Raw genomic sequence first — 23,427 nt, 5'->3', positions numbered from 1 at the left:
TGGTCCAAGGACCACCAGCAACAGCACCTCTAAAAGCTTATGAGAAATGCAGAATCTTGGTCCCCATCCCAGACCTACTGAATCTGACTCTGTTTTTGTACAAAGATCCCCAAGTGGGACTTCCTTGGTGGCACAGTGGTTAAGAATCCGCCTGCCAATGCAGGGGACATGGGTTCAAGCCCTGGTCTGGGAAGATCCCACATGCCGCAGAGCAAAGAAGCCCGTGCGCCACAACTACTGAGCCTGCACTCTAGAGCCCGCGAGCCACAACTACTGAGCCCACGTGCCACAACTACTGAAGCCCGTGCGCCTAGAGCCCGTGCTCCGCAACAAGAGAAGCCACCGCAATGGGAAGCCCGCACACTGCAACAAAGAGTAGCCCATGCTCGCCACAACTAGAGAAAGCCCACACACAGCAATGAAGACCCAAAGCAGCCAAAAAATAAATAAATAAATAAATAAAACTCATTTAAAAAAAAAAAAGATCCCCAAGTGACTCAGAGTTATAAAGTTTGAAAAGCACTGATTTAAATGACTGAGAAAAATGTTAACCAGTTATTCACAATTTATAAAACTGAAATCTCATGGTGTTCATGTAGCCACTTGATAATTCCACACTTCATTTTAAAGCTTAAGGCTAAGGCTTCTAAATTTTTGCTTCCCTTGAATTGCATAAATACTATAAGTCCACAGAGTCATGCAGATATCATCTCCTGTCATGACTACTTCTTTTAAAACCTAAGCAAAACCTTAAAAACACACTGCCATATCTTAATGAAGGCAAGCAGTTGACACTGTTGAAAACAAAAAGACTTACTAGCTGCTGTTGCAACTGGCTGAGCAATATTAGCCGGTGGCTTCAGTTTCATGAGTTCGTTCAGACTATTATTTTTTAGTAGGTCCTTCAGTTGAACCTGGTCTTTTGAAGGTGCAGAGGTCATGGCATTTCGTGCTGCTGGTGCTGAGACTGAAGGACGTGTGTTTGCAGTAGTCTGAATGAACTTTGTTAAAGTGATGGTTTGCCTATTCGTGGTTACAGGTGGTGTTTTAGTCATTACAATTGTAGATCCCAAAGTCGGAAGCTGATTTATTTGATTCAGCACAAATGTTGTAGTAGATGGAGGCTGCTGCTAGAAAAGAAAACCATATAACCTGTGAAAAATTCTTTATTCTCTAATGCAACCCATATCCACAAGTACAACAGGCCATTTAAAACTCTAAAACTGACTTATTAAGAATCTTACGCAACCATTGGCACTTCGGTTCTAATAAATATCATTAGATATAAACTACCTAGTTAAAATACACCATTTGAGAAAAGAAGGTATAATAGTAGTGTTGGGGGCAGCAAGCATAAAATGAGAGTATCCTAAGCAAGCTGTGTTGTATAGTCACCCTACATAACACAAGGACTAGGAACATAATTTCTAATCCCAGCACTGCCCCCAACTAATCAGATAACCTTAGGCAAATCACTTTACCTCTGGAGGCCCGGGGTCTCTGAGGACCATTTTCCATTTCTAACATTCTATGATTCCTGTCCAATGCTTTGTCTGCTATCATACAGACTATACTAACGTTTAACTTAATAAGATAAGACCACCAAGCAGAGTTTTAAATTCCTATGCCCCCATGAATGATCCACCCAGGTAAATTACAAATATCAGTGATAATGCGGATGCTTCCTTTGAGCCTAAGGCAAAGCTACATAGCATTTTATTTTTATAGTTGGAGGGTGGGAGTTAGGAGTTGGACAAAAATGAACAAAAAAAGTCAAGATTTGAGGATAACAAATGTCTGTGACTTCAACCAACTAAAGTAAAACAGATTTTTTTTTTTTTTTTTTTTTTTTGCAGTACGCGGCCCTCTCACTGTTGTGGCCTCTCCCGTTGCGGAGCACAGGCTCCGGACGCGCAGGCTCAGCGGCCATGGCTCACGGGCCCAGCCGCTCCGCGGCACGTGGGATCTTCCCAGACCGGGGCACGAACCCGCGTCCCCTGCATCAGCAGGTGGACTCCCAACCACCGTGCCACCAGGGAAGCCCCAACAGATATTTTTATAAATTTAAGTCTATTTCTACTTCTTTCCCCCTTCAAGTTATTTGTTAATGACTTCTCTAACAAGAATCTTCTACATTACTATTAATTTTAAATGTAACTCTCAACAATAATTTATCAAAAGTTATCAAATTTTAACCAGTCCAATACTTTTATACCACTAGAGCTTAAATTAATAATTGCTATGCGTAGGGAGTTTCCTGTGGCCTACTGGTTAGGATTCAGGGCTTTCACTGCCATAGCCCAGGTTCAATCCCCGGTTGGGGAACTGAGATCCCACAAGCCGTGCAGCCCAGCCTACAGTAACAACAACAACGAAAACTGCTATGTTTAAAACAAGGTCAGTGGAACTCTACATTTAAAGCACAATAACAATCACATAAAAATTATATATACCAATGGACAAAAGCTGAAATAAACAAGTAAAAATGAAAAGTGTAGTGGGTTAACGTGTAGTTCACCTTTACTTCATGAATTTTCTATCACTTGCAATAAATAACCTAAAAAAATGGGGGTTTCTTTCCCCTTAATCTTTTGATCAACATAACTACCAGAAGAGTGAAAGAAACATTTTATAAAGTAGGAGGTGAGAGTAGATAGAATACTGGGAAAGAAGCAGCAAAAAGCAGAACTAGTGAAATAAAACTATTTCATATTAAAGGTTACTTTCTTACTACAACCCTAAACTATTTTCATAGTAATGCCAAATCTAAATAATTCTTACCCTAACATTTAATAGTGCTGGAGTAGGTAGCGTCTCTGGTTCTTGTTTAACAGGAACTGCTGCTTCAGTCTCCAAACCTAGTTCTAATGCACTAAGTGGCACTGACTGGAGAGAAAACAACATCAGAGAAAGAAATAAAGAATGACGGCAGTGAATTCTGTTTCAAGAACAAGAGATGTATTTATTTTATTAAAATAAAAAAATTTTTCAAGCTTTGCATTCAAATGGAATGTAAAATCACTGATACCAGGTATAAAGTAACAATCTTTGCAAGCATAACATCTTCACTAAACTACGCTAACACCAGAATCTTATTTTTGCTTTCAGAGAATGTGTATAGTGAAACCTCAGAAAAATATTCCTATAAAGTACAAAGACAAATATTGAGATTAGTGATCCTCCCACAGTAACTCTAAGCAATTCATCTCTTACGTTATATATCAAAGCAGAAAATGTCTTGATTTTCACTGCCAAGTATTTTCCACTTTGTGAATAAAGACTAATAATCAACATAAAAGTAATATTCACATGCATATTTAAAATTAACGCTTAACAATACCTATTTCTATAATAGAAAGTAAAATTAAGAAAAAACTCACTTCTTACAGAGGCTTTGGAAAACACTTACCTGTTGTACGGGAGGGGTAGGTGTTGGAGTTGCAAGCCCCGCATCTCCACCATCAATATCAAAGAGGTCATTCGGACTAATTCCACTCTCGCTCAAAGCAGCAAGCAGTAAATCTTGCCCTGGCTCCACCATCTTTAGAACAAAATATTAAATATTAACATTAAAAACTTAAAATGACAATTAACTCTCTTCTAAACATAAACCAACATTTTCTACCGGATCCGTTCATTCAATATTTATGAAGAACCTGCTACACAGCAGGCAAAAAAAGGATGAAAGAGCAATAGTCTCTGATCCCAAGAAATTCACATTAAGATGGAAAGGACAGAAAAGTATGCAAATCACAGAAAGAGTATACGTTACAAAATGCTGTGGGAACAGAGAAGGAAATGCTGAATTCACCTGGGGAGAGAGATTACAAAGATGACAATGGAGCCAAGTCTCAGGTAAGAAATTGCCAGGTAGACAAGGATCTTCTGGATAGTGCATTCAAACTTATGGGGGCACGAATGATGCTGGCACTCTAAGAAAGATGGCTAGAGTAGTTCAACATGGGTACGGAAGCTCAGAACAGAAATACGAGGTTCACAAAGGTGATGGCAAGAGACGAAGAAGTTTTCGCCCACAGCTCTGAACACCATGCTAAAGAGCTCATTTAATCCTGTGAGAATCAGGGGTCACCAAAGGGTTTTCAGATAGAGGACTGCAAGACATAGTCAGATTTGTGACTTAGAAAAATTACTCCACAGCAGTATGGAAGCAAACTGAGAATGGGTAGAGTAAGACCAAGGCAGGGAGACATCTTAGGAAAATGCTACAGCAGATCAGGAAAAAGATGATGTGCTATAACAGTGAGATGTAAAGAGAAAGAAGGGGGAATGGATTCTAAGATATTTAAGGAGAATCCATAAGACTAAGTTTAAATAAAAGCTCAAAATGGAAGGGAGAACATGAAACACACACAAAAAAGCATGAGTTGATGGATAATTAGAGTTAAGCCAAGAGAAAATGAAAAAGGTTGAGCCCAAGAGACCTAAAGGTGAGATATATGGAGTTTAGGGGGAAAATGCCTAATTCGAGCAGGCAAATACACTTTCAGCTGGGGTTTTCCAACTGTACTCATAGGAGCCAAATCAAAGTATTCTACCACTAAGATGGATTTTTATCCATTTTGTAGGGAAAAAAAAGTTTAACAGAGCTTTCTTAATTTTAACTTTTCTCATTAATTTATCTGAAATAACCAATTTATATACACAAACATAATTATGAGAAATGTGAGTACTTGTTTTTATCAAAGAACTAACTTCACATTACATAAATAAACTAATTTTCAGCTAGTCCATTTATTCTCAGACTGTGCAATGAAATTAAATGTTTCGTTATGTCCTACAAAAAAAAAGTTGTTAGCCAAGAATACCATGACCACGACTTCCCAACATACAAGAACCACTGTTTTAGATCAAAGCAGGACATTTCATAGAGAAATTCTCTACTAGGTAGGTCTACGTCGCTTGTACATCATTTACAAAGATGTGATTTACAAAGATAGTGCTGGAGTAGGTAGCGTCTCTGGTTCTTGTTTAACAGGAACTGCTGCTTCAGTCATCCAGACATCCAGATATCCAGAAATGAAACGAAGGGCAGACCTACTGTTTAAAGGATGAGAGGAAGGATAGCCCAAAGGAGATTTCCCCAAAATTTTTAGAGAAAAGAAAAGAAGTCTAAGGAAGAAAGCATTTTGAGCAGATAGGAGGAAGGGAAGGGAACTGACAGTGACTAAGTATCTTTTACAAGCCTGGCACAGTGTCAGGCTCTTCATGTCCATCACTAGTCCATGACAACCCTGAGCAAGATAAGTATTATAATTCTAGAAATGAAACTGAGGCTCAAAAAGCTTAAATTACCTGCCCAAGGTCACACCCAGATCTAGACTGTTCAAATTCCCAAAGCCCATGCATTCTCTTTCCAATGAGTAGATCAAGAAGTCAATATTGGTAACCTGTGAAGTTTCAATACTTAACTTCGGAATAAAAGCCTGTCTGAGATTAAAACTGGAAAGGGGAGAATTAGTATTAAACAACAAGATGGAAATATGAAAGAACCGGATGACAGAGGAGACAAGGAGAAATGTCAAAATATGGATTTAATATAAAATTGATCCATTTGGGGGCTTCCCTGGTGGCACAGTGGTTAAGAATCCACCTGCCAATGCAGGGGACACGGGTTCGAGCCCTGGTCCAGGAATATCCCACATGCCGCAGAGCAGCTAAGCCCGTGCGCTACAACTACTGAGTCTGTACTCTAGAGTCTGCGAGCCAAAACTACTGAGCCCACGTTCCACAACTACTGAAGCCCGCGTGCCTAAAGCCCATGCTCCGCAACAAGAGAAGCCACTGCAATGAGAAGCCCGCGCACCACAACGAAAAGTAGCCCCCGCTCGCCACAACTAGAGAAAAGCCTGCACACAGCAACGAAGACCCAACACGGCCAAAAAGAAATAAATAAAATAAATAAATTTATTTTAAAAAAAAGTTGATCCATTTTTCTAATACATAGTTGACCACACTTTACAAACTACTATCCTAGTACATAGTACAAATATGTACCAAAAGAGCAAACCAATGCTTTAGAATATTTTCAGGGCTTCCCTGGTGGTGCAGTGGTTGAGAGTCCGCCTGCCGATGCAGGGGACAGGGGTTCCTGCCCCAGTCCAGGAAGATCCCACATGCCGCGGAGCAGCTGGGCCCGTGAGCCACAGCCGCTGAGCCTGTGCGTCCGGAACCTGTGCTCCGCAACGGGAGAGGCCACAACAGTGAGAGGCCCGCGTACCGCAAAAAAAAAAAAAAAAAAAAAAAAAAAAAAAAATTCAATCTATAAAATACTTCATTAGGGCCAATGACCTATGGGAATACAGGGTCTTAGCCCACTTGCTATGGCTTATTTTGACCTAGATTAATAATTCCTGAGACTATCAAAATGTCATCTTTTTTAAAGTAAATATTGGAAATAATTATTTACATTTGAAACAAAAGCACATTCTTTTAAACCAATGATTCCTAAACTACAGACCACAGAAAGCTTGGAGGCCGAGGGATCCATTAATCCATGTGTTACTGAATTCACGAGAGCTTTCTGAAATATATTTTCTGAACAATTAGCATTATAAGTACAAAAATATCATGGAAGAGAGTTATTTGGGGAGTAAACCTGTTGGAGTCCATAAGAAATGATGGCAACAGTTATAAGTAACATTATCAGTGACCTACTCAAAATGCACAGGAATCACAATTTGAGACCCTCTGATCTGAGCAGTGACCTAGTACTGACAATGCCTGTAAGAGACATTGTCTTTTACGAGCTATTAATGAAAGAGATTTTAATTTTATATACATCTTATACACAAACAAAATCAAGGGATCCTTTCTCTCAAGCCAATTGGGCACAAATTCCCTATTTGCACTTTTTTTGCATGAGAAGTGGAGAGGGGATAAAGAGGACACATCTATGCCATTCTCTAACTCCATTAAGGAAAATCCTTAATATTTAATCATATTCCTATTCTGAAACTATCAATATTACAGACTCACAGAATTTCAGTGCTCAAGCTGACAGAGCCCCTAAAAGGTTATATTATGCAACCTTCCCCACATTTTACAAACAAGTAAGATTTACTCCTGAGAGGGAAAAAAACATTTTCACTTTGAACCCACTAAGTATAATGTAAACACAAACACTGTTAGGTGAAAAAGAACTGCTAACTACTAAACACAGAGTGATTCTACCTCAAACAACGGACAAGAAAAAGGTTCCATTTTTATCATAAATACATTTGAAAATATCACGTATTCAAAAATAGGACTCCTATGAAAGCGTCTATGATAAATAAGGACTAATGACACAGTAGTAGACAGAAACTAAGAGACATCCTTGGCAGGAAGAGAATCCTGAGAAACAACAGCCAATCAGAAGAATGAAAGGATACAGTTCCCACTGAGAACACCAACACTGAAACCTATCAACAAGGACAAGGTTCCTCTTGTTGAGACCGAAGCAGATCTTTATAGCTCTGGGCAGATACAAGAGATGTACCTGCAGCAGCAACAGCAGTACACTACAGAGGCTGAGGAGACTATGAAGTCAAGGGGAAAACCTGGTTTCAAATACTGACTACACCATCTGCTAAGTAGTGTAACACAGTTAAGTAATAACTTGTGACTCAGTTTCCTCATCTTCAAATGGGAATAAAAATAGAACCTACTTTACAGGATTGCTGTGTTGAGTAAATATTACACTACCTGGAATAAATATTAGCTACTATTAACCATTATATTGATAAACATTACTATAATGTTCAAAAAATGTTTTCCTTCAAATTGTTGATATAACACTTTATATCTAGAATACAAACTACCTGTTGGCAATTTATTCACTAATTAACTTCCACATTAGTTCTATAAAATACTAGCACCCTTTTTACTCAAGTGTCATACATCCAATATATCTAATCAATTAGCATACCTAGAGGAAACTGGTAGACATATTTAAATGTGCACATATAATATCATTTTAGAAATATCTTTGCCGGACATCCCTGGTGGTGCAGTGGTTAAGAATCCCCCTGCCAATGCAGGGGACACAGGTTAGAGCCCTGGTCCGGGAAGACCCCACATGCTGTGGAGCAACTAAGCCTGTGCACCACAACTACTGAGCCGGCGCACCACAACTACTCAGCCTGCGTGCCACAACTACTGAAGCCCACGCACCCCAGAGCTCCGAAACAAGAGAAGCTACCGCAATGAGAACCCCGTGCACCGAAACCAAGAGTAACCTCCACCAGCCACAACTAGAGAAAGCCCTCACGCAGCAACAAAGACCCAACGCAGCCAAAAATAAAATAAATTTAAATTTATTAAAAAAAGAAAGAAAGAAATATCTTTGCCTGAAAAGGATTTTTCTCTTTACTTAATAGTGCTAAACATGTCTAATTTTTGACCCAACTCTGTTTTTATGTAGCCTGGATGTCGATGACTGGCACTCAGCTTAAGAATTTGAAGGATAATGATCCACTTAGAATTTAGCTGGTTAAGTCCATCAACAAGTATTCATTAAGTGTCTACTGAGTGCTGGTTCCTTAAGAGTATCAGGAGGAAGGGAAGGTAGGTATGAAGAAGTTTGCTAAAAAGGATTTTCTTTACCTAAAAGGATATAATCTGTATTTTTTAACACCTACTTCCCCAAGCAGCGATTGCTCAGTAAAGGGCCCCTCCCCTCACTCTCATTGCAAAACCTATAGGAAGAATGGAATCACAAAGGAATGTGCAGATTATATACAAGTTTCAAAAATGCTTTGAAAAAGAAACCCAAGAAAGATTTGGGTGGGGGGCACTACTTTCTCCATCACACCATCAAAAGCAGATGGCTAGTCTTCTCGACATTCACTATATGGTTGGAATTCTTTAACTCTCAAAATAATCCATGAGTAAAAACTATCCCTTATTCCCTTGTCAGAGATGAGAAACAGGCTTAGAGAGATGAACTGTAACAAGGTAACAACAAAGCAAGCTTGTAGCAGAATTACAAACCTAGGAGGGCTGATACCTGCGCCCTGCACCCTGCCCGCCCATCCCAAGATTCTGTGCTACTAACGCCATACCAGTATTTTTCAAACTGCTGGTCACAACAATGCTGTCAAATGATTTAAGTATGTCATGACCAGTATTTTTAAGTATTTCAAATATAGAATATTCAAATATTTTAAATACAGACAGAATTAATGCAGCACACGCAGAGAGTGTAAACATTTCACAAAACTGAGTTCTATGCGTGCATTATGTACTAGGTCACAATGTAAAACACATTTCTTACTGCGGAATGCAGTAAAAAAGGTTTGAAAATCACTGCTCTGTGCTATATACTGTCTCCCAAGAGGTAAATAAGCAAGTTAATTTGACGGGTTTTATACCATATTTTTTTTCATAAAAGAGAGTTCCTGCTCTTCAAGAGCCTATCCTTTCCATCTACAGAAAATTTCAGTGGTATCACAAGGTTGTCCTTACTTAGTAAAGCTCAACCACATCAAAGTGGATCTGTCAATTAGCATTAAAAAAGACAACTGCAAAAACTTAAGGATTACATCATCTTGGTTATTAATTGTCTATTTAATGGAAAACAATTCCTCTCGGAAAGTATCTTTACACCAATTTTTGGCAGGCAAAGCACAAACCCACAGAGCCTCACGAAAAGTCAGGTATCTTGCTAAGAGCAGACCTCAGACCTGTGTGCTGTCTTCCTTCACAGGCAAGGCGGCAAGTCTCAAATCAAAGCTCAATTCAGAGACTAAGAAATGCCAATATGTTATCTGTACCTAAAGTCTTTGAGGCGAAAAAAGACTTTAAAAAAACATGAAAAGAATCTCCATACTGCACGTTTTTAAATAGTAATCTCAGCAAAACCCTTAAAACATGTAAAACTGACACATAAGAGCATTCAATGGATGGATGAATGAATGGATGGATGAATGGATGATGAATTTACGATCTGTAAGCCACTCACTAAGCCTCCCTTTTTAACATTTACCCAGCAACTAAAATAAAATTTATTTAAAATTCTGGAGGATTGTATGGAACCAAATTAGATCTGGGAATAAAGTTATATTGGGAGATAAAAAGCAGAATCCAGAGGAAAAGAGTAAAGATGTCTTCTCTGGTAAGGTAAACTTTGGAAACAACTTCTTTAAACATGAAAATAAAATGTTCCCTTGCTTGCAAAACTAATGTCCCACTCAAGGCAGCAGCAGCAAATTCTACATTTTATCCTAGAAATTCTGTACAAACTATCTTTTGTGCAGTGATGAAGGCTTTCCCCACTGCTTATGAAAAGCAGTTCTGATTGCGGTAAATAACTGGGAAAAAATGGAATCCCTCCGCACTGTTATCTGGTTTAACTGTTTCCAACTGTTCTGAGGAACCGCGCTAGAGCAACTAGGGGTTTGACAGCTTTCTGGACCCTCCTGCCGACACTTTAGAAACCCTATTCCGTCTCTAATTCTGGCTGCCTAGAGAATATGACACATTTAACTCAACATAAACTGCTAATAATCAACTTTTAAAGGTCAAAGGAGACCCAGTTTTTAACCTTCTTCTCATCAACACGTGTTTAGTACAAACTTCCGGGTGCGGTTACAACTGGCTGGGCAATTCAATGGCTAAAAACGTTGCTTTATTTGACTCTCATTTTCTCGCCCGTTCTTTTCCCACGTTTCTCAACCAGCGACTCCCCAAAACAAAAGCCTCCCACAGTAAACGGAGCACGCACATAAAAAGAGCTTCTCTGTGCGAGGATCAAGTTAGTGGTCCGCAAACATTAACCAAACAGAAACACAAAGCCGGGGTGGAAAGGGGAGGAGCTGGATGCCAGGGTCAGGAAAGAAACAATCACAAGGGTTCAGGCACATCCAAACCTCCTCAGCGGTTAAACCGACCCCAAACCACTTCTGGGAAACCACCAGCATACACTGGTTTGGGGAACTTTAGATGCTCGTTACGCCAAACACTCTCAAAGTAAGCCAATTCCCAACCGCCTTTCCCCTCCACACAGATGCTCACTTAGGGTCCAGGAGGCGAGCGAGCGAGCTCGAGGCAAAATTAACCTAATCACCGGGTGAGGCGTGAAGGTGGCCCCACGTGCCCCACGTACCGTCCCCATCGCCCCGACAGCGAGGTAATCCGCAAACTGCAGGTGCGGGGGTTCAGATCTTGGGCGACCCTGTCGCCTCCCGCACTCGCCCTGAACCGGAACAATCGTCCGGCAGGAGGACTTCTGAAGGATTACGGAGCTCACTTTCCTGAGAGGCCAGGACCTCGCAGCCCCCGGGTCGAGCCGCGGAAGCAAGGGGGGGTACGGCCCAGTCGGAGCCGGAACCGGCGTCCGCAGACGCTGCCTCCTCGCCCAAACGGGGTGCCTCCGGCCCGGGACAGCGGGGCCCCCGGGGCCCGAGAGCCCCACGCGCGGCGACCGCAGGGCCCGGCGCTGACGGGCAGAGGAAGCGAGCGCGGCGGGGCCACCGCCGGGACCGTGCCCCCGAGGGCCCCCAGGGCGTGCAGCTGAGGGGGCTGCGAGGGGCGAGGGAGGCCCCAAGCCGGGGTGAGGTGGCGGCCCCCCCCAGCCCGGCCCCGCACGGCCCCCTGAGGAGGGTGGGAGTGGGAGGCTGTCCGGGAGGGGGAGTGTAGAGATAGAAAAGGGCTAAGGAGAGGACTTACTTTCCCCGCGGGATCCGACGCCGGAACAGCTTCTCCGGGTAGCGAGAGCTTGAAGAACCAGAGGCGACTGGAGCGGAGGCGGCGGCGGTGGCGGCGGCAGCAGCGGCGTCCGGCTCTGCCTACCTCCCCGCCGCCATCTTGACGCCCCTCCCCCTCAGCCCCCCCGCCCCGCCCCGCCGGGAGGGGGTGGGGCAACGGATGAGGCGCCGCGCGCACGCCCCACGTGACTTCCTCCCTCCCCCACCCCACTCCCCAGCGCCCCTCTCCGCCCCGCCTCCCTCCTAGGTGAAGGAGGATGATTTCCCCCCCCCATCTTGACCGCCCCTGCCTTCGCCGCTAAGCACGGACTCCGTCGCTCCTGCCGACCCGGTATCAGTGGTTGGATCCAAGGGAATTCCGGAACCCAAACCGTCCATTACCGCGGCTCCGGGGTGGGCGAGGGGTGAGGGGGCCGGGTTTCCGAGGAAGGGGGAGGGGGGAAGACGAAGGCCGCCTAGGAGAGTCACGTGTCTACTGCTTCCGCCGGCGCTCAAAAGATCTCGCGAGAGTTCCGTTCCCCCTCCCTTTCTCCCTCGCGGGCTGTCGGGAAGAAGGTCCGTGATCTGGGTTGCCACCAGGAGGTCAACCGGTGGGCCGGGCGCATGCGTCCCACACCTGCTTTCAAAGTCAGGCTAGGAGGGGCCCGAAGCTGTTTTCAAAACCTTTTCGATGTGTGGCTCTGGGCCGGGAAGTTACCTAGTGGCGTCTCTGTCACTTTGAAAAGCTCGTTACCTTAGTTAATTCTAGAAAAAAATATTCGCCTACTCATTGCTTGTTAGGCTTGCTCAAAGCACTTTATTCAATGTGAAACCGCAAGTAACTCGGAGCCCCTCGGCTGGTCCACTGCCATGTACAGATCCTAAGGAGTGAGAGCGTAATCAGCCCCACTTCTTTTTTATTCACACACACCCGGTAACCTGAACAAACTATTGCTCTCAATTAATGATTGCTGCAGATCTGTCGCTACTACCTCTCACTTCCTTATTTTCATATTCTCCATTATGATCATTATTATTGCTACTACTACTAAGTGACCTGACACAGAATAAACAAATTAACTTCTTGGTAACCCTTTTGTAAAGTCATTCTGAGAATGCTCTTTGAATCCCTTGCTTAGGTAATGGGCACGCCTGGGTGATTCTTGCCCCCTACCGGCCGCGCTTCGCACTCGCCTTGAGCTCAAAGCAAACCTACTGGTTTGGTTAACTTGGAGGTTAAGGTGTGAGCTCTTCAAGAGACAGTGTGGGGCTGGGGGAGAGGAAAAAAAATGTAGTCACGGCAAGAATAATTATGACTCTTCCAATATTCTGTTTATATACATGAATATGTATTATATATGTATACATGTAAACAAACATTTTAAATTGCAAATTTGCTAATCACTGTACCTCCATTTCGTTTAATCCATACACACACAAACCTACAAAGGTAAAAAAAATAAAAATAGTTCCATAAGAACAAGGCCTTGGGGACTTCCCTGGAGATCCAGTGGTTAAGACTCTGTGCTTCCACTGCAGGGGCACAGGTTCAATTCCTGGTTGGGGAACTAAGACCCCGCATGCTGCTTGGCGTGGCCAAAAAAAAGAACCATGGGAGACCAAGGCCTTCATCTGTCTTGTTCACTACTTTCCCCTAGCCTAGTTTATGGTCTAGTGTAGATGACAGCAAACAAGCAATTGTCACATTATAAAAAGAGAAAGAATACAGCAAAAAAACTAAGACATTGTATTGATAGTTAATGCATCAGTGTCTTTGGAGCTTGGTTGGAGCAATTCAGTTTCCAAGTGGCCCCCAAACTCTAGTTGTACACCGGGACTAGATGAGTCCTAGATTCTGAAGACAGAGGTCTAACCTAGGAACTCCCACCTTTTGAGGTACTTTCTGAGCATCTAAGCCAGATCCTTGCTGCCATCTCTGCATAATCTCTTTACCTTGAACCAAAGTAAAAGGGGTTTCAGGGGATATTTATAATATAACTGCACATATGCACATGAATGTTATGCACAAGGTCATTCACTGCAGCAGCATTTGTAGAAGGAAAAGATGGGAAACAACTTTAATGTCTTTGAAGAAAAGACTAATTAACTAAACTATGGTACTTTCCTACAGTGAAACAGTTGTTCAAAAGGATGAAGCACTTCTGGGACTTCCCCAGTGGCGCAGTGGGTAAGAATCCTGCCAATTCAGGGGACATGGGTTTGATCCCTGGTCCAGGAAGATCCCACATGCCGTGGAGCAACTAAGCCCGTGTGCCACAACTACTGAGCTTGCGCTCTAGAGCCCGCATGACACAACTACTGAAGCCCGCGTGCCACAACTACTGAAGCCCACATGCCTATAGCCTGTGCTCCACAACAAGAGAAGCCACCACAAGGAGAAGCCCGCACACCGCAACAAAGAATAGCCCCCGGTCGCCACAACTAGAGAAAGGGTGCGCACAGCAACGAAGACCCAACCCAGCCAAAATAAGTAAATAAAATTAAAAAAAAATAGAATGAAGCACTTCTGTCTACGAGAATATATATTTTGCTTGCACGTTCGCGTGGAGCATCTCAGAATGACAACCCAAGTAGCAGTTGTTATCAGGGGATGGGAACTGAGAGACTGAGGGTCAGAGGCAGGAGGAAGACTTACGAGCTGCGTCCAGAACAGAGATACTACTGGAAGCAGATAATTCAGAAAAATCCCTATTCAAGCATGGTATGGACTCCCCCCAAGTCAGGGGGGGCTATTTATATTTACACTACACTTCTCATTTCATTCAACAAATATTTGAGCCAGATACCATGTTAGAGGTATAGTGTTAGGGACACAAGTTTAAGAAAAACAAATCAGGTGGGATGTGAGGGATGGTGCCTGCCCTTGAGATAAATGCCCTTACAATCTAGTGGGCATTAATCCCAAAATTACACAAAATGTAAACTTGTAGCTGTGACAAGGCTACATAAAAGCTAACAGAGCCTATTATAGAGTAATTTGACCTCATCAGGGAAGTCAAAGAAGGCTTCTTTGAGGGAGCGATAACCCAGATAAGATTGGAAAAGTAGGTGTTAACTAGGCAAAGTGAAGAGAGAACTGCACTTGAGAAAGAGGAAACAGCACATGCAAATGTCCTGAAACAGGAACAAAGCAAAGAGAAGGGACAGTAACGAAGCAAGTGCACCAGGGACTTCCCTGGTGGCCCAGTGGTTAAGACTCCGCAGTTCCACTGCAGGGGGCATGGGTTGGATCCCTGGTCAGGGAACTGAGGTCCTGCACGATGGAGCCAGAAAACAAAACAAAACAAAACAAAACACAAAGCAAGTGGACCAGTTGTTAACAGAATGTTTCTCAGCTCCAAACCCAAGCGTCTATGCTCTGCTTTGTGATGCACTGCAGAACTACATTTCTGCTTTGCCAGCTGTTTCAGTGCCGCTAGGCTGGAGCAGGAAAAAGTTTCCTGTGAATGTCATCCCAGCAACACCTCTTCACCCTGGCACGTGCATTTCCCTCCAAAGTGATACCGCAGCAGCTATATCCAGTTTGCAGTTTTTCCCACACTTACAAAGCTGGCCTCATCACACCAAACTCTCCTCTCAGACACGAGGACCAGTGAGAGCAACCACAGGGTCACCCTCCAAGCTCAGAGACACTAACACCAGTTGAGCAGAACCCCCTCCTTGGAGTTTTGGTTTCAGCAACACGGGGCCCCTCTTCTACATTTCTAAGTTTATTTTTTTTCGAAATATTTACTTAGCTGTCTCGGGTCTTAGTTGCAGCATGCGGGATCTAGTTCCCTGACCAGGGATCAAACCCTGCCACCTGCACTGGGAGCATGGAGTCTTAACCACTGGACCACCAGGGAAGTCCCATTTATAAGTTTAAATTACACCAACCCCTTCCCTTTTTCCCCTTAGCCTGAGTGGTGAGAATTGCTTTCCACAGTTGCAACGCCTGTGATGCCTTCAAGTTCTCTCTTTACCCTTTCAGTTACCTAGTTCACCAGTTTATACCTAGTTAACAATTTTTTTTTTTTTTTTTTTGCCACACTGCGCGGCTTGTGGGATCCTAGTTCCCCGACCAGGATTGAAACCGGGCCCTCGGCAGTGAAAGCACGGAGTACTTACCACTGGACGGCCAGGGAATGCCCAACAATTTCTTATCTTAAATTTTCTTCATTAAATAACTGGTGTAGTGTCTGCCTTCTGTACCTTGATATAGCAAGTAAAAAGGAGTTACTAGTAGGATTGCAAAAAGTAGATAAAGATCATTCTGAAAGAGCCTTTTATAACTGAGTTTGGACTTTATTCTGTAAGCTACAAAGAACTCAGAAGCCTGTTATGCAGAGAACTGCCATGGTTAGGTATGCATTCTAGAAGAATCACTCTGGAAGCAGTGCAGCAGTTGGATCTAAAAACTGGGCTGCAGGTACAAAGACCAGACAGGTTGAGAGGAGAGAAGAACAGAACCTGAACTGGAGCAAAATTGTTGAGCAATAGAAGAAGGCCAAGTGCCATTTGCTGAAACGCTGACCTCAGGAAGACAAACAGGTCTAAAGAGGAAGACAATGAGTTTGGCTTTAGGTATGAGGAATGCTTTGCTTACCTATTGTTAGGGAAAAAATGACCCCCAAAGGTAATGACTTAACTACTGCAATGTTATTCTTATGATTCTGCAAGTTGGGCTGGGCTCAGCTGGACAGTTCTTCTGGTTTTGCTAACAGTCACTTGTGTGGTTGTAATCAGCTGGTGGATCAGCTGTGGGCTGGGCTCAGCTGGGATGCTGGGACAGCTGTATCTCTCTCTCTCTCAAAGTGGTCTCTCCAGCAGCCTCTCTATGGTTCTTGTACTGTGGCTCAGGACTCCCAAGAACACGAAAGCAGAAGCTTCTAGCCTTTCTTAAATTTTAGGCTTTCAAGTGACACAGTGATGTTTCCACCATATTCTGTTGGTTAACAAGGTAAAATAGGACTCAAGGAAAGTCACACAAGCGTATGAATAGCGGGAGATGCTGTTCACTGGAGGCTATCAAAGTAAGTCTATCATAAGGAATTTTGAGAGGCCTGTGGGAATCCAAGTGGAGATGTCTAGCAAGCAGTTGAGTCTACAGCTTGAGGATCCAGATGGGGATTAAAACATGAGAGAGGATAAAACTGTACTCAGAGAGAAGAGCAGGGGGCCAAGGGCAGAAACCTGAGGTCCTGTATCTAAAAAGTGAATATGCAATGAGACTTAGAAAGATCAATCAGAGAGGTCAAAGCAGAACCAAGGCAGTAGAGTTTTAAGGAATGAGTGATCAAGCAATATCTAATGCAGCAGAGAGCACCAGAATGTGGGCTGAAGCGTGTACTGGATTTTAGAAGGTGGTAGACATAATCGCAGGTAGCAGTATCGTTATTGTTGAAGACTTTATTTTTTAGAGAAGTTTTAGATTCCCAGCCAAACTGAGGAGAAGGAACAGAGATTTCCCATCTACCCCCTGACCCCACATTTGCATAGCCTCCCCCACTATACACAGCCCCCGCCAGATGATACATTTGTTACAATTGATGAACCTACATGGACACATCATTATCACCCAGAGTCCATGGTTTACTTCTTCTTGGTGGTGTACATTGTATGAGTTTGGACACATGTATAATTACATGTTCTGTCATTACAGTATCATTCAGAGTATTTTCACTGCCCTAAAAATCCTCTGTGCTCTGTAACAGCAGTTGTTTTGACTGCCCAGAATCCATCTCTCTCTCTCTTTTTTTTTTTTGGCTGCACCACACAAGTGGGATCCCCAACCAGGGATCGAACCCCCACCCCCTGCATTGGAAGGCAGATTCTTAACCACTGGACCACCAGGGAAGTCCCATCTTGTGTATTTCTTGCCCCAGGTTTAACCACTGGACTGCCAGGGAAGTCCCTAGAATCCACCTCTCTTTTTTCAGATAACCGCACCTTAAATTTATCATGCCCTCTCAAAGTCCATGTGGTATGGAAAGGGCTAACATTCTCCCACATACATCACTCCAGGGTAGAGCATGTAATCTAGGTCTGGCCAATTGGAATACTGGATCCACTGTCAAGGCCGCTTTGATTGGTTTAGTGCCAGCCAGTGAGTTTCAATTCTAGAACTTTGTACTGAAAATAATAGGAAAAAGACACTCCCTTGCCAAAATAACATTGAGAAGTAGGGGCAAAGGCCATGATGTGGAGCTGGAGACCAGTCTGTGAAGCCAACCTAGAAATCAGTGGTGCAAAGGGCAGGATGGGGAGAAAGAGGGAGAGACTAAACCCTGTTGACCTTCTGATGACATCCTTTGAGTCCCTGGATCATCCTTTGATGCCTGAAGCTACTCATACCCTGAACTTTTCTGTTATGAGAGACAATAAACTCACTTTTTTTTTTTTTGGCTGCACTGGGATCTCAGTTCCCCGACCAGGGATCGAACCCGTGTCCCCTACAGTGGAAGTGTGGAGTCTTAACAACTGGACTGCCAGGGAACTCCTCCCTTATTTTCTTAAACTAGGCTGAGCTTTGTTTCTCTCATTTGCAATCCAAAACAATCTTGACCGGGCGTCCCTGGTGGCGCAGTGGTTAAGAATCTACCTGTCATTGCGGGGGACACGGGTTAGAGCCCTGGTCTGGGAAGATCCCACATGCCGCGGAGCAACTAAGCCCGTGCGCCACAACTACTGAGCCTGCGTGCCTGGAGTCCGTGCTCTGCAACAAGAGAAGCCACCACAAGGAGAAGCCCGCGCACCGCAACGAAGAGTAGCCCTCGCTCGCCGCAACTAGAGAAAGCCCGCGCACAGCAACAAAGACCCAACAAAGCCAAATAAATAAAGAAATGTATTTATTTAAAAAATAAATAAATGAAATAAATAATTTTTTAAAAATTAAAAGGAAAAAATCTTGACCAATACAATAATTAAAATGCAATTTTGAAAGGTTCATGTATATATTTAAACTAATTTTTAAAGTGTTTTTTTAACTTCTCTATTTTATCTTATTTATATATTCTTGGCCACGCAATGTGGCAAGCAGGATCTTTAGTTCCCTGGCCAGGGATTGAACCCATGTTCCCCTGCAGTGGAAGCGCAGACTTAACCACTTGGTGGCCAGGGAAGTCCCTAAATTTGTTTTGTTTTGTTTTGTTTTTAAGATTTTTTTTAAATGTAAACCATTTTTAAAGTCTTTATTGAATTTGTTACAATATTGCTTCTGTTTTATGTTTTGTTTTTTTGGCTCCGAGGCATGTGGGATCCTAGCTCCCCAACCAGGAATCAAACCCGCATCCCCACACACACTGGAAGGCGAAGTCCTGAACTGCCACTGAACTGCCAGGGAATTCCCCTCTCTCATTTAATTCTAACAATAAACCTATGAGGTAGAACGAGTATTGTTTTACTCTCACTTGCTTGCATTCCAAGTATATTACATATATTGTATATATGCATGTTGCACATATTAACATACGTGTATATATACATATGGGGGAAGTTTATATATTTATGTACCTGTGTATAGCTATCTATCCATCCATACATACATATTTATATATATACACACACATACATATAATAGGAAAAGGTATGTATATTATTTATACTCACAGATGAATGGAAGGAATTAGTAGATCACAGTGGTCACCAGCTGTGGAATACATGTCCCATTCGGTAGAACCTTTTAAGAACTGATGCTGGGACTTCCCTGGTGGTCCAGTGGTAAAGAATCCGCCTTACAATGCAGGGGGCACAGGTTCGATCCCTGGTCAGGGAACTAAGATCCCCCATGCCGTGGGGCCACTAAGCCCGCGCTCCACAACTTCTGAGCTTGCGCGCCTCAGTGAGAGAGCCCGTGTGCCGCAAACTACAGAGCCCAAGCGCCACAACTAGAGAAAAGCCTGCGTGCCGCAACGAAGATCCGGAGTGCCGCAACTAAGACCAGACGCAGCCAAAATTAAAATAAAATAAATAAGTAAATAATAAATTTTAAAAACCCCTTCCATTAAAAAAAAAGAACTGATTTTGGGCTTCCCTGGTGGCGCAGTGGTTGAGAGTCCGCCTGCCGATGCAGGAGACGCGGGTTCGTGCCCCGGTCCGGGAGGATCCCGCGTGCCGCGGAGCGGCTGGGCCCGTGAGCCGTGGCCGCTGAGCCTGCGCGTCCGGAGTCTCTGCTCCGCAATAGGAGAGGCCACAGCAGCGAGAGGCCCGCGTACCGCAAAAAAAAAAACAAGAACTGATGCTAATAAAAAAGTATTAAACAATAGCAAAAGTCTGGAGCAAATATTGATTCAAAGATAACCCTAGAGTAAGGAAAGTCATCTCAGCACTGGTGTGATTTCACCCACGGCATCTTAGGAAAATGGAGATCGGTAAGCAGGCAGGCAGTCCTGAAGCATGTCACATTTTTCCAGTATCCCGAGTCTCAATGCAGATTACTGTAACTGTAGCTATTTGCAATCCTTCTGTTTGCATAACTGTTTGCAAAATTGCTGTTCAGATTGACCAATCTATCCATCTACCCTTGGCTTAAAACCATGTAGTGGCTTCTTATCAGATTTGGGATAAAAGTCTCAGTCCTTACTAATGGCTTTTGTGTCCATCAGGGTCCGGTCAGGAAAACAGAATTTAAAATAGGAAATTCATTAAACAGGTGGTGGAGGGCTGAACAAGCAGAAAGGGAACACTGAAGTCATTTAATAATAACTGCAGGAAGCAGCTCCCACTTCTAGGGCTGGAGAACAAAGAGATCCATTGGGGTTAACAGAGAATAAGAATCAGAAGAGGATTCCTGGAGGGCTGGTTCTTATGCCGCTGAGAAAGAGGCACCATGACGTTGGCACTGGCCCTTCAAGAGCTTACGGGAGGGGCCCTGCAAAGCTGGGGCTCAGAACTCTGAAGAGGGGCTGCTGCTGGTACTTCTGAGGTAGCACGCTGAGGCTATTTCTGGAAAGAGCCTGGAGAATGAACCAAATGGCCTGTCAGAAGCAAAATGTCATTACTTACTCTGACAGGAATAGCAAGCAAACGGGCAGGAGTGAGTCCCTCCCCCTGCCTTCCAGTCTCCCTGTATCCTCGCCTATTGACAGAACCTAACACTAGCTGACAAAGGTGCACTACAGTTTGCAGCCCAAATATTGCAGGGCAGGGTGGAGAAGAGTGAATTTGGAGCTAAGAGACCAGCACAGCCTTCAAGGGCCTACGTGATCTAGCCCCTGCCTACCTTCCCAGCCTGATGCCCTCCATTCTCATCATACACTCAGTTCCGATCACATTGGGTTTCTTTTTCTTTCCCCAGACAACCAAGCTTATTCCCACTTCTGGGGCATTTGCGCTCACTATTCCCTCTACCTACAAGTACCTTCTCCCTTGGGACTCACTTATTTAGGGTATAACCTAAAGCCACCAACTCAAAGAGGATTTCTCTGACTTCACCAATCCATAGAAGCAATGATCTCCGCACTCACACTCTGTAAAATTCCCTGTTTTCATTTCACCCATAACATTAATCACTATTTAATATTTAAAAAGTGATTTCTTGTTTGTTTCTGTCCTAAAAAATGTAGGGATCTGTCTTATTTGCCACTGTATCCTTGGGGGACCAGACAGTGTCAGGTATACAGCTCAATAAATGTTGAATTAATGCATTTTAGAGAAAGTAAAAACCTCTGTGTATTTATGGAAGCTGGAAGGAAACTTGGAGATCACAGCTGACTCCATCATTTGACAGCTGGGTAAACCGAGGGACAGAGAGCTGAAATAATATACCAAAGGGCACACAGTGAGTGAGAAAATTGTTGCTTCCTACTTTTCCCAGTGTTTTCACATATATCACCTTATTTTGCTCTCCTACTTTCCTGGTGCAATGGTAGGGTACTTGGGCAATGGTGGGGATTCCAAAATCTTCTTGGGGACCGAAGAGAGAGAATGGATGAGTGACCTCTCCTCCTATGTCCAGGAGGGATCCCCAGGGAAGAGCTGTAACTGGACACCTTACCTGTGTTCAAAGCAAAGAATACCCAGGACACCTATGTTTCTCTGGGACCTTACGACCCAGCTACCCTGGGTAGAGAAAGGTGCCCGGTTGTTTCCGTGGGGTTAAGGTAGCCCTCTAGTGGACTAACAGTCAAAAGACTTATCCAGGACCTGCAATTAAATTGCTGGGTGACACTGGGCAGCAAGTTAGTTACATGTTCCTGCTGGTCCTCTCTTTCCCCATCTGTAAAACGGTTGGGGTATGTTGGGCTAGGATCGCTGTGGCTCAGCGAGGCTGACTCAGTTGGTTAAGAACTGTGCCCGCGGGTTTTGAATACTGTAAGAGCGGACTCGATAAACCTTTCAATTTAGGAATGAATGGATTAAACTGCTGAAAAGGTCAAGGTGGTGCAGATGTTAAACTGCTGGGACCTAGGCTTCCCAGGTCAAAAGGGGAGGTCGAGGGGTCAAAGGTCGGGTTCCGGTCAAACGCCCGAAAAACCGGAAGTCCCGAGTGGGTCTAATCCTAGTCCGGGCCTCCAGCCGCGTGACTAAATCTCCCCGGGGCGGAGCTGCAGCACCCGGAGAGGGCGGAGTTTGGGGCCTCCCAATGGCAGCGCGGATGTCCTTCCAGCGCAGCCAATCAACGTGGGAAGACGGTAAAATTTAAACCCCCTCCCACGTCCTCCGCTGGGACCTGTCCTGAAAGCGTTTGTATGAAGTGCGGCCGCTCGCCCCGCCCCCTCCGGGGAGGAGGGGAGAAGGGCGGGCTTTCCCTCTCGAGTTCGCCTATCACGGCGGGCAGCCTGGGGAAAGGCGGGCGGCGGCGCCAATCAGGGCAGCAGCCGGGGTCCGGCGGAGCAGTTGGCTACACTTGTAACTTTTTTCGAAAGCTGCGTTTCCCGGGAGATCCTAGGCGGTGACAGAGCGCGGCCATGGCTAGAGGTATTGGCCCGGGTGGCCAGCGCCGGGGCAGCTGGGATAGGGGGTCGCGCTGGAGGCGGGACCGAGGTGGCGGGAGCTGCGGCAGGGAAGCGCTCTCCCGCCGGCTGCTCGCACGGAACGCGGGGACGAGCTGGGGTGCGGGGGGGAGGGGCTGCGGAACCTTCCCCACCTCGTCCCCACCCTCGCTTCCGAAGCCCCCAGAAACCCCTCCCACTCCCGTGCTTCGGTTTCCCCTCTTTAAAGTGTGGGCACCCGGTGGCCTGCCTCTCCCGACGCAATGGGGCCATATGTCAAAGCTGTTTGGAAACGAAAGCGCAGGGCACCTCCAGGGAATGGTTGTCATTGATACAAATGGGGGGAGGGCGAGGCTTCGCCTGCTTAAGGGCTCTCTCTTGTTAGGAAAGGAGGTGACCCCGAGGCGAGGGCGCAGATCGGTAACCTACATGGTGGGGAGCGCGTCGGAGTGGACCCCGCGGCAGGCGCCTTCCTTTCCCTCCCTACTCCCTGAGTCAGCTCTGCGCCGCCGGGGCGGGGACGGGCCCTGCTGGCCCACTTTGGGGTGAAACAGGTCCCCTGGCACCTCCCGGGGCGGCCCTTCGCGCCGCAGCTGATCAGTACTCCTGCCCACGGGAGATGGCTTGGGTGGGTTTGTGCAGCCGCGAGGGAGGCGATGTCCCTGCCTGAAGTTCTTCGCAGTTAGTTGGCTGTCAGGACAGTAAGACCCACGTTATGCGGCAAAGTGATCTCCAACCGCTGGTCATTTCCAGCCGCTGTGTCTCCTTCATGCAAAAACTTTAGCGTGATGGTTCACTTGAATTATTATTTA

General features: G+C 44.8%; 1 protein-coding gene across 1 annotated transcript in view; it reads right to left on the bottom strand.

Moving 5' to 3' along the window:
• The window catches only part of SBNO1 (strawberry notch homolog 1), a 56,041-nt gene extending 44,239 nt beyond the window's left edge, over nt 1–11,802 (bottom strand). Inside the window, exons 1-4 of the mRNA XM_060029295.1 lie at nt 11,668–11,802; nt 3,410–3,541; nt 2,782–2,886; nt 818–1,130 (exon numbers count right to left, since the gene is read on the bottom strand). Of these exons, the coding sequence (XP_059885278.1) occupies nt 818–1,130; nt 2,782–2,886; nt 3,410–3,541 (550 nt within the window). The 5' untranslated portion in view covers nt 11,668–11,802. The remainder of the gene's footprint in view (nt 1–817; nt 1,131–2,781; nt 2,887–3,409; nt 3,542–11,667) is intronic.
• Nucleotides 11,803–23,427: the final 11,625 nt, after the last annotated feature.

Source organism: Delphinus delphis, chromosome 13 (assembly GCF_949987515.2).
Source record: "Delphinus delphis chromosome 13, mDelDel1.2, whole genome shotgun sequence".
NCBI lineage: Eukaryota > Metazoa > Chordata > Mammalia > Artiodactyla > Delphinidae > Delphinus > Delphinus delphis.
The sequence above is the reverse complement of the archived record's forward strand: the minus strand, read 5'-3'. Positions and strand labels throughout refer to the sequence as shown.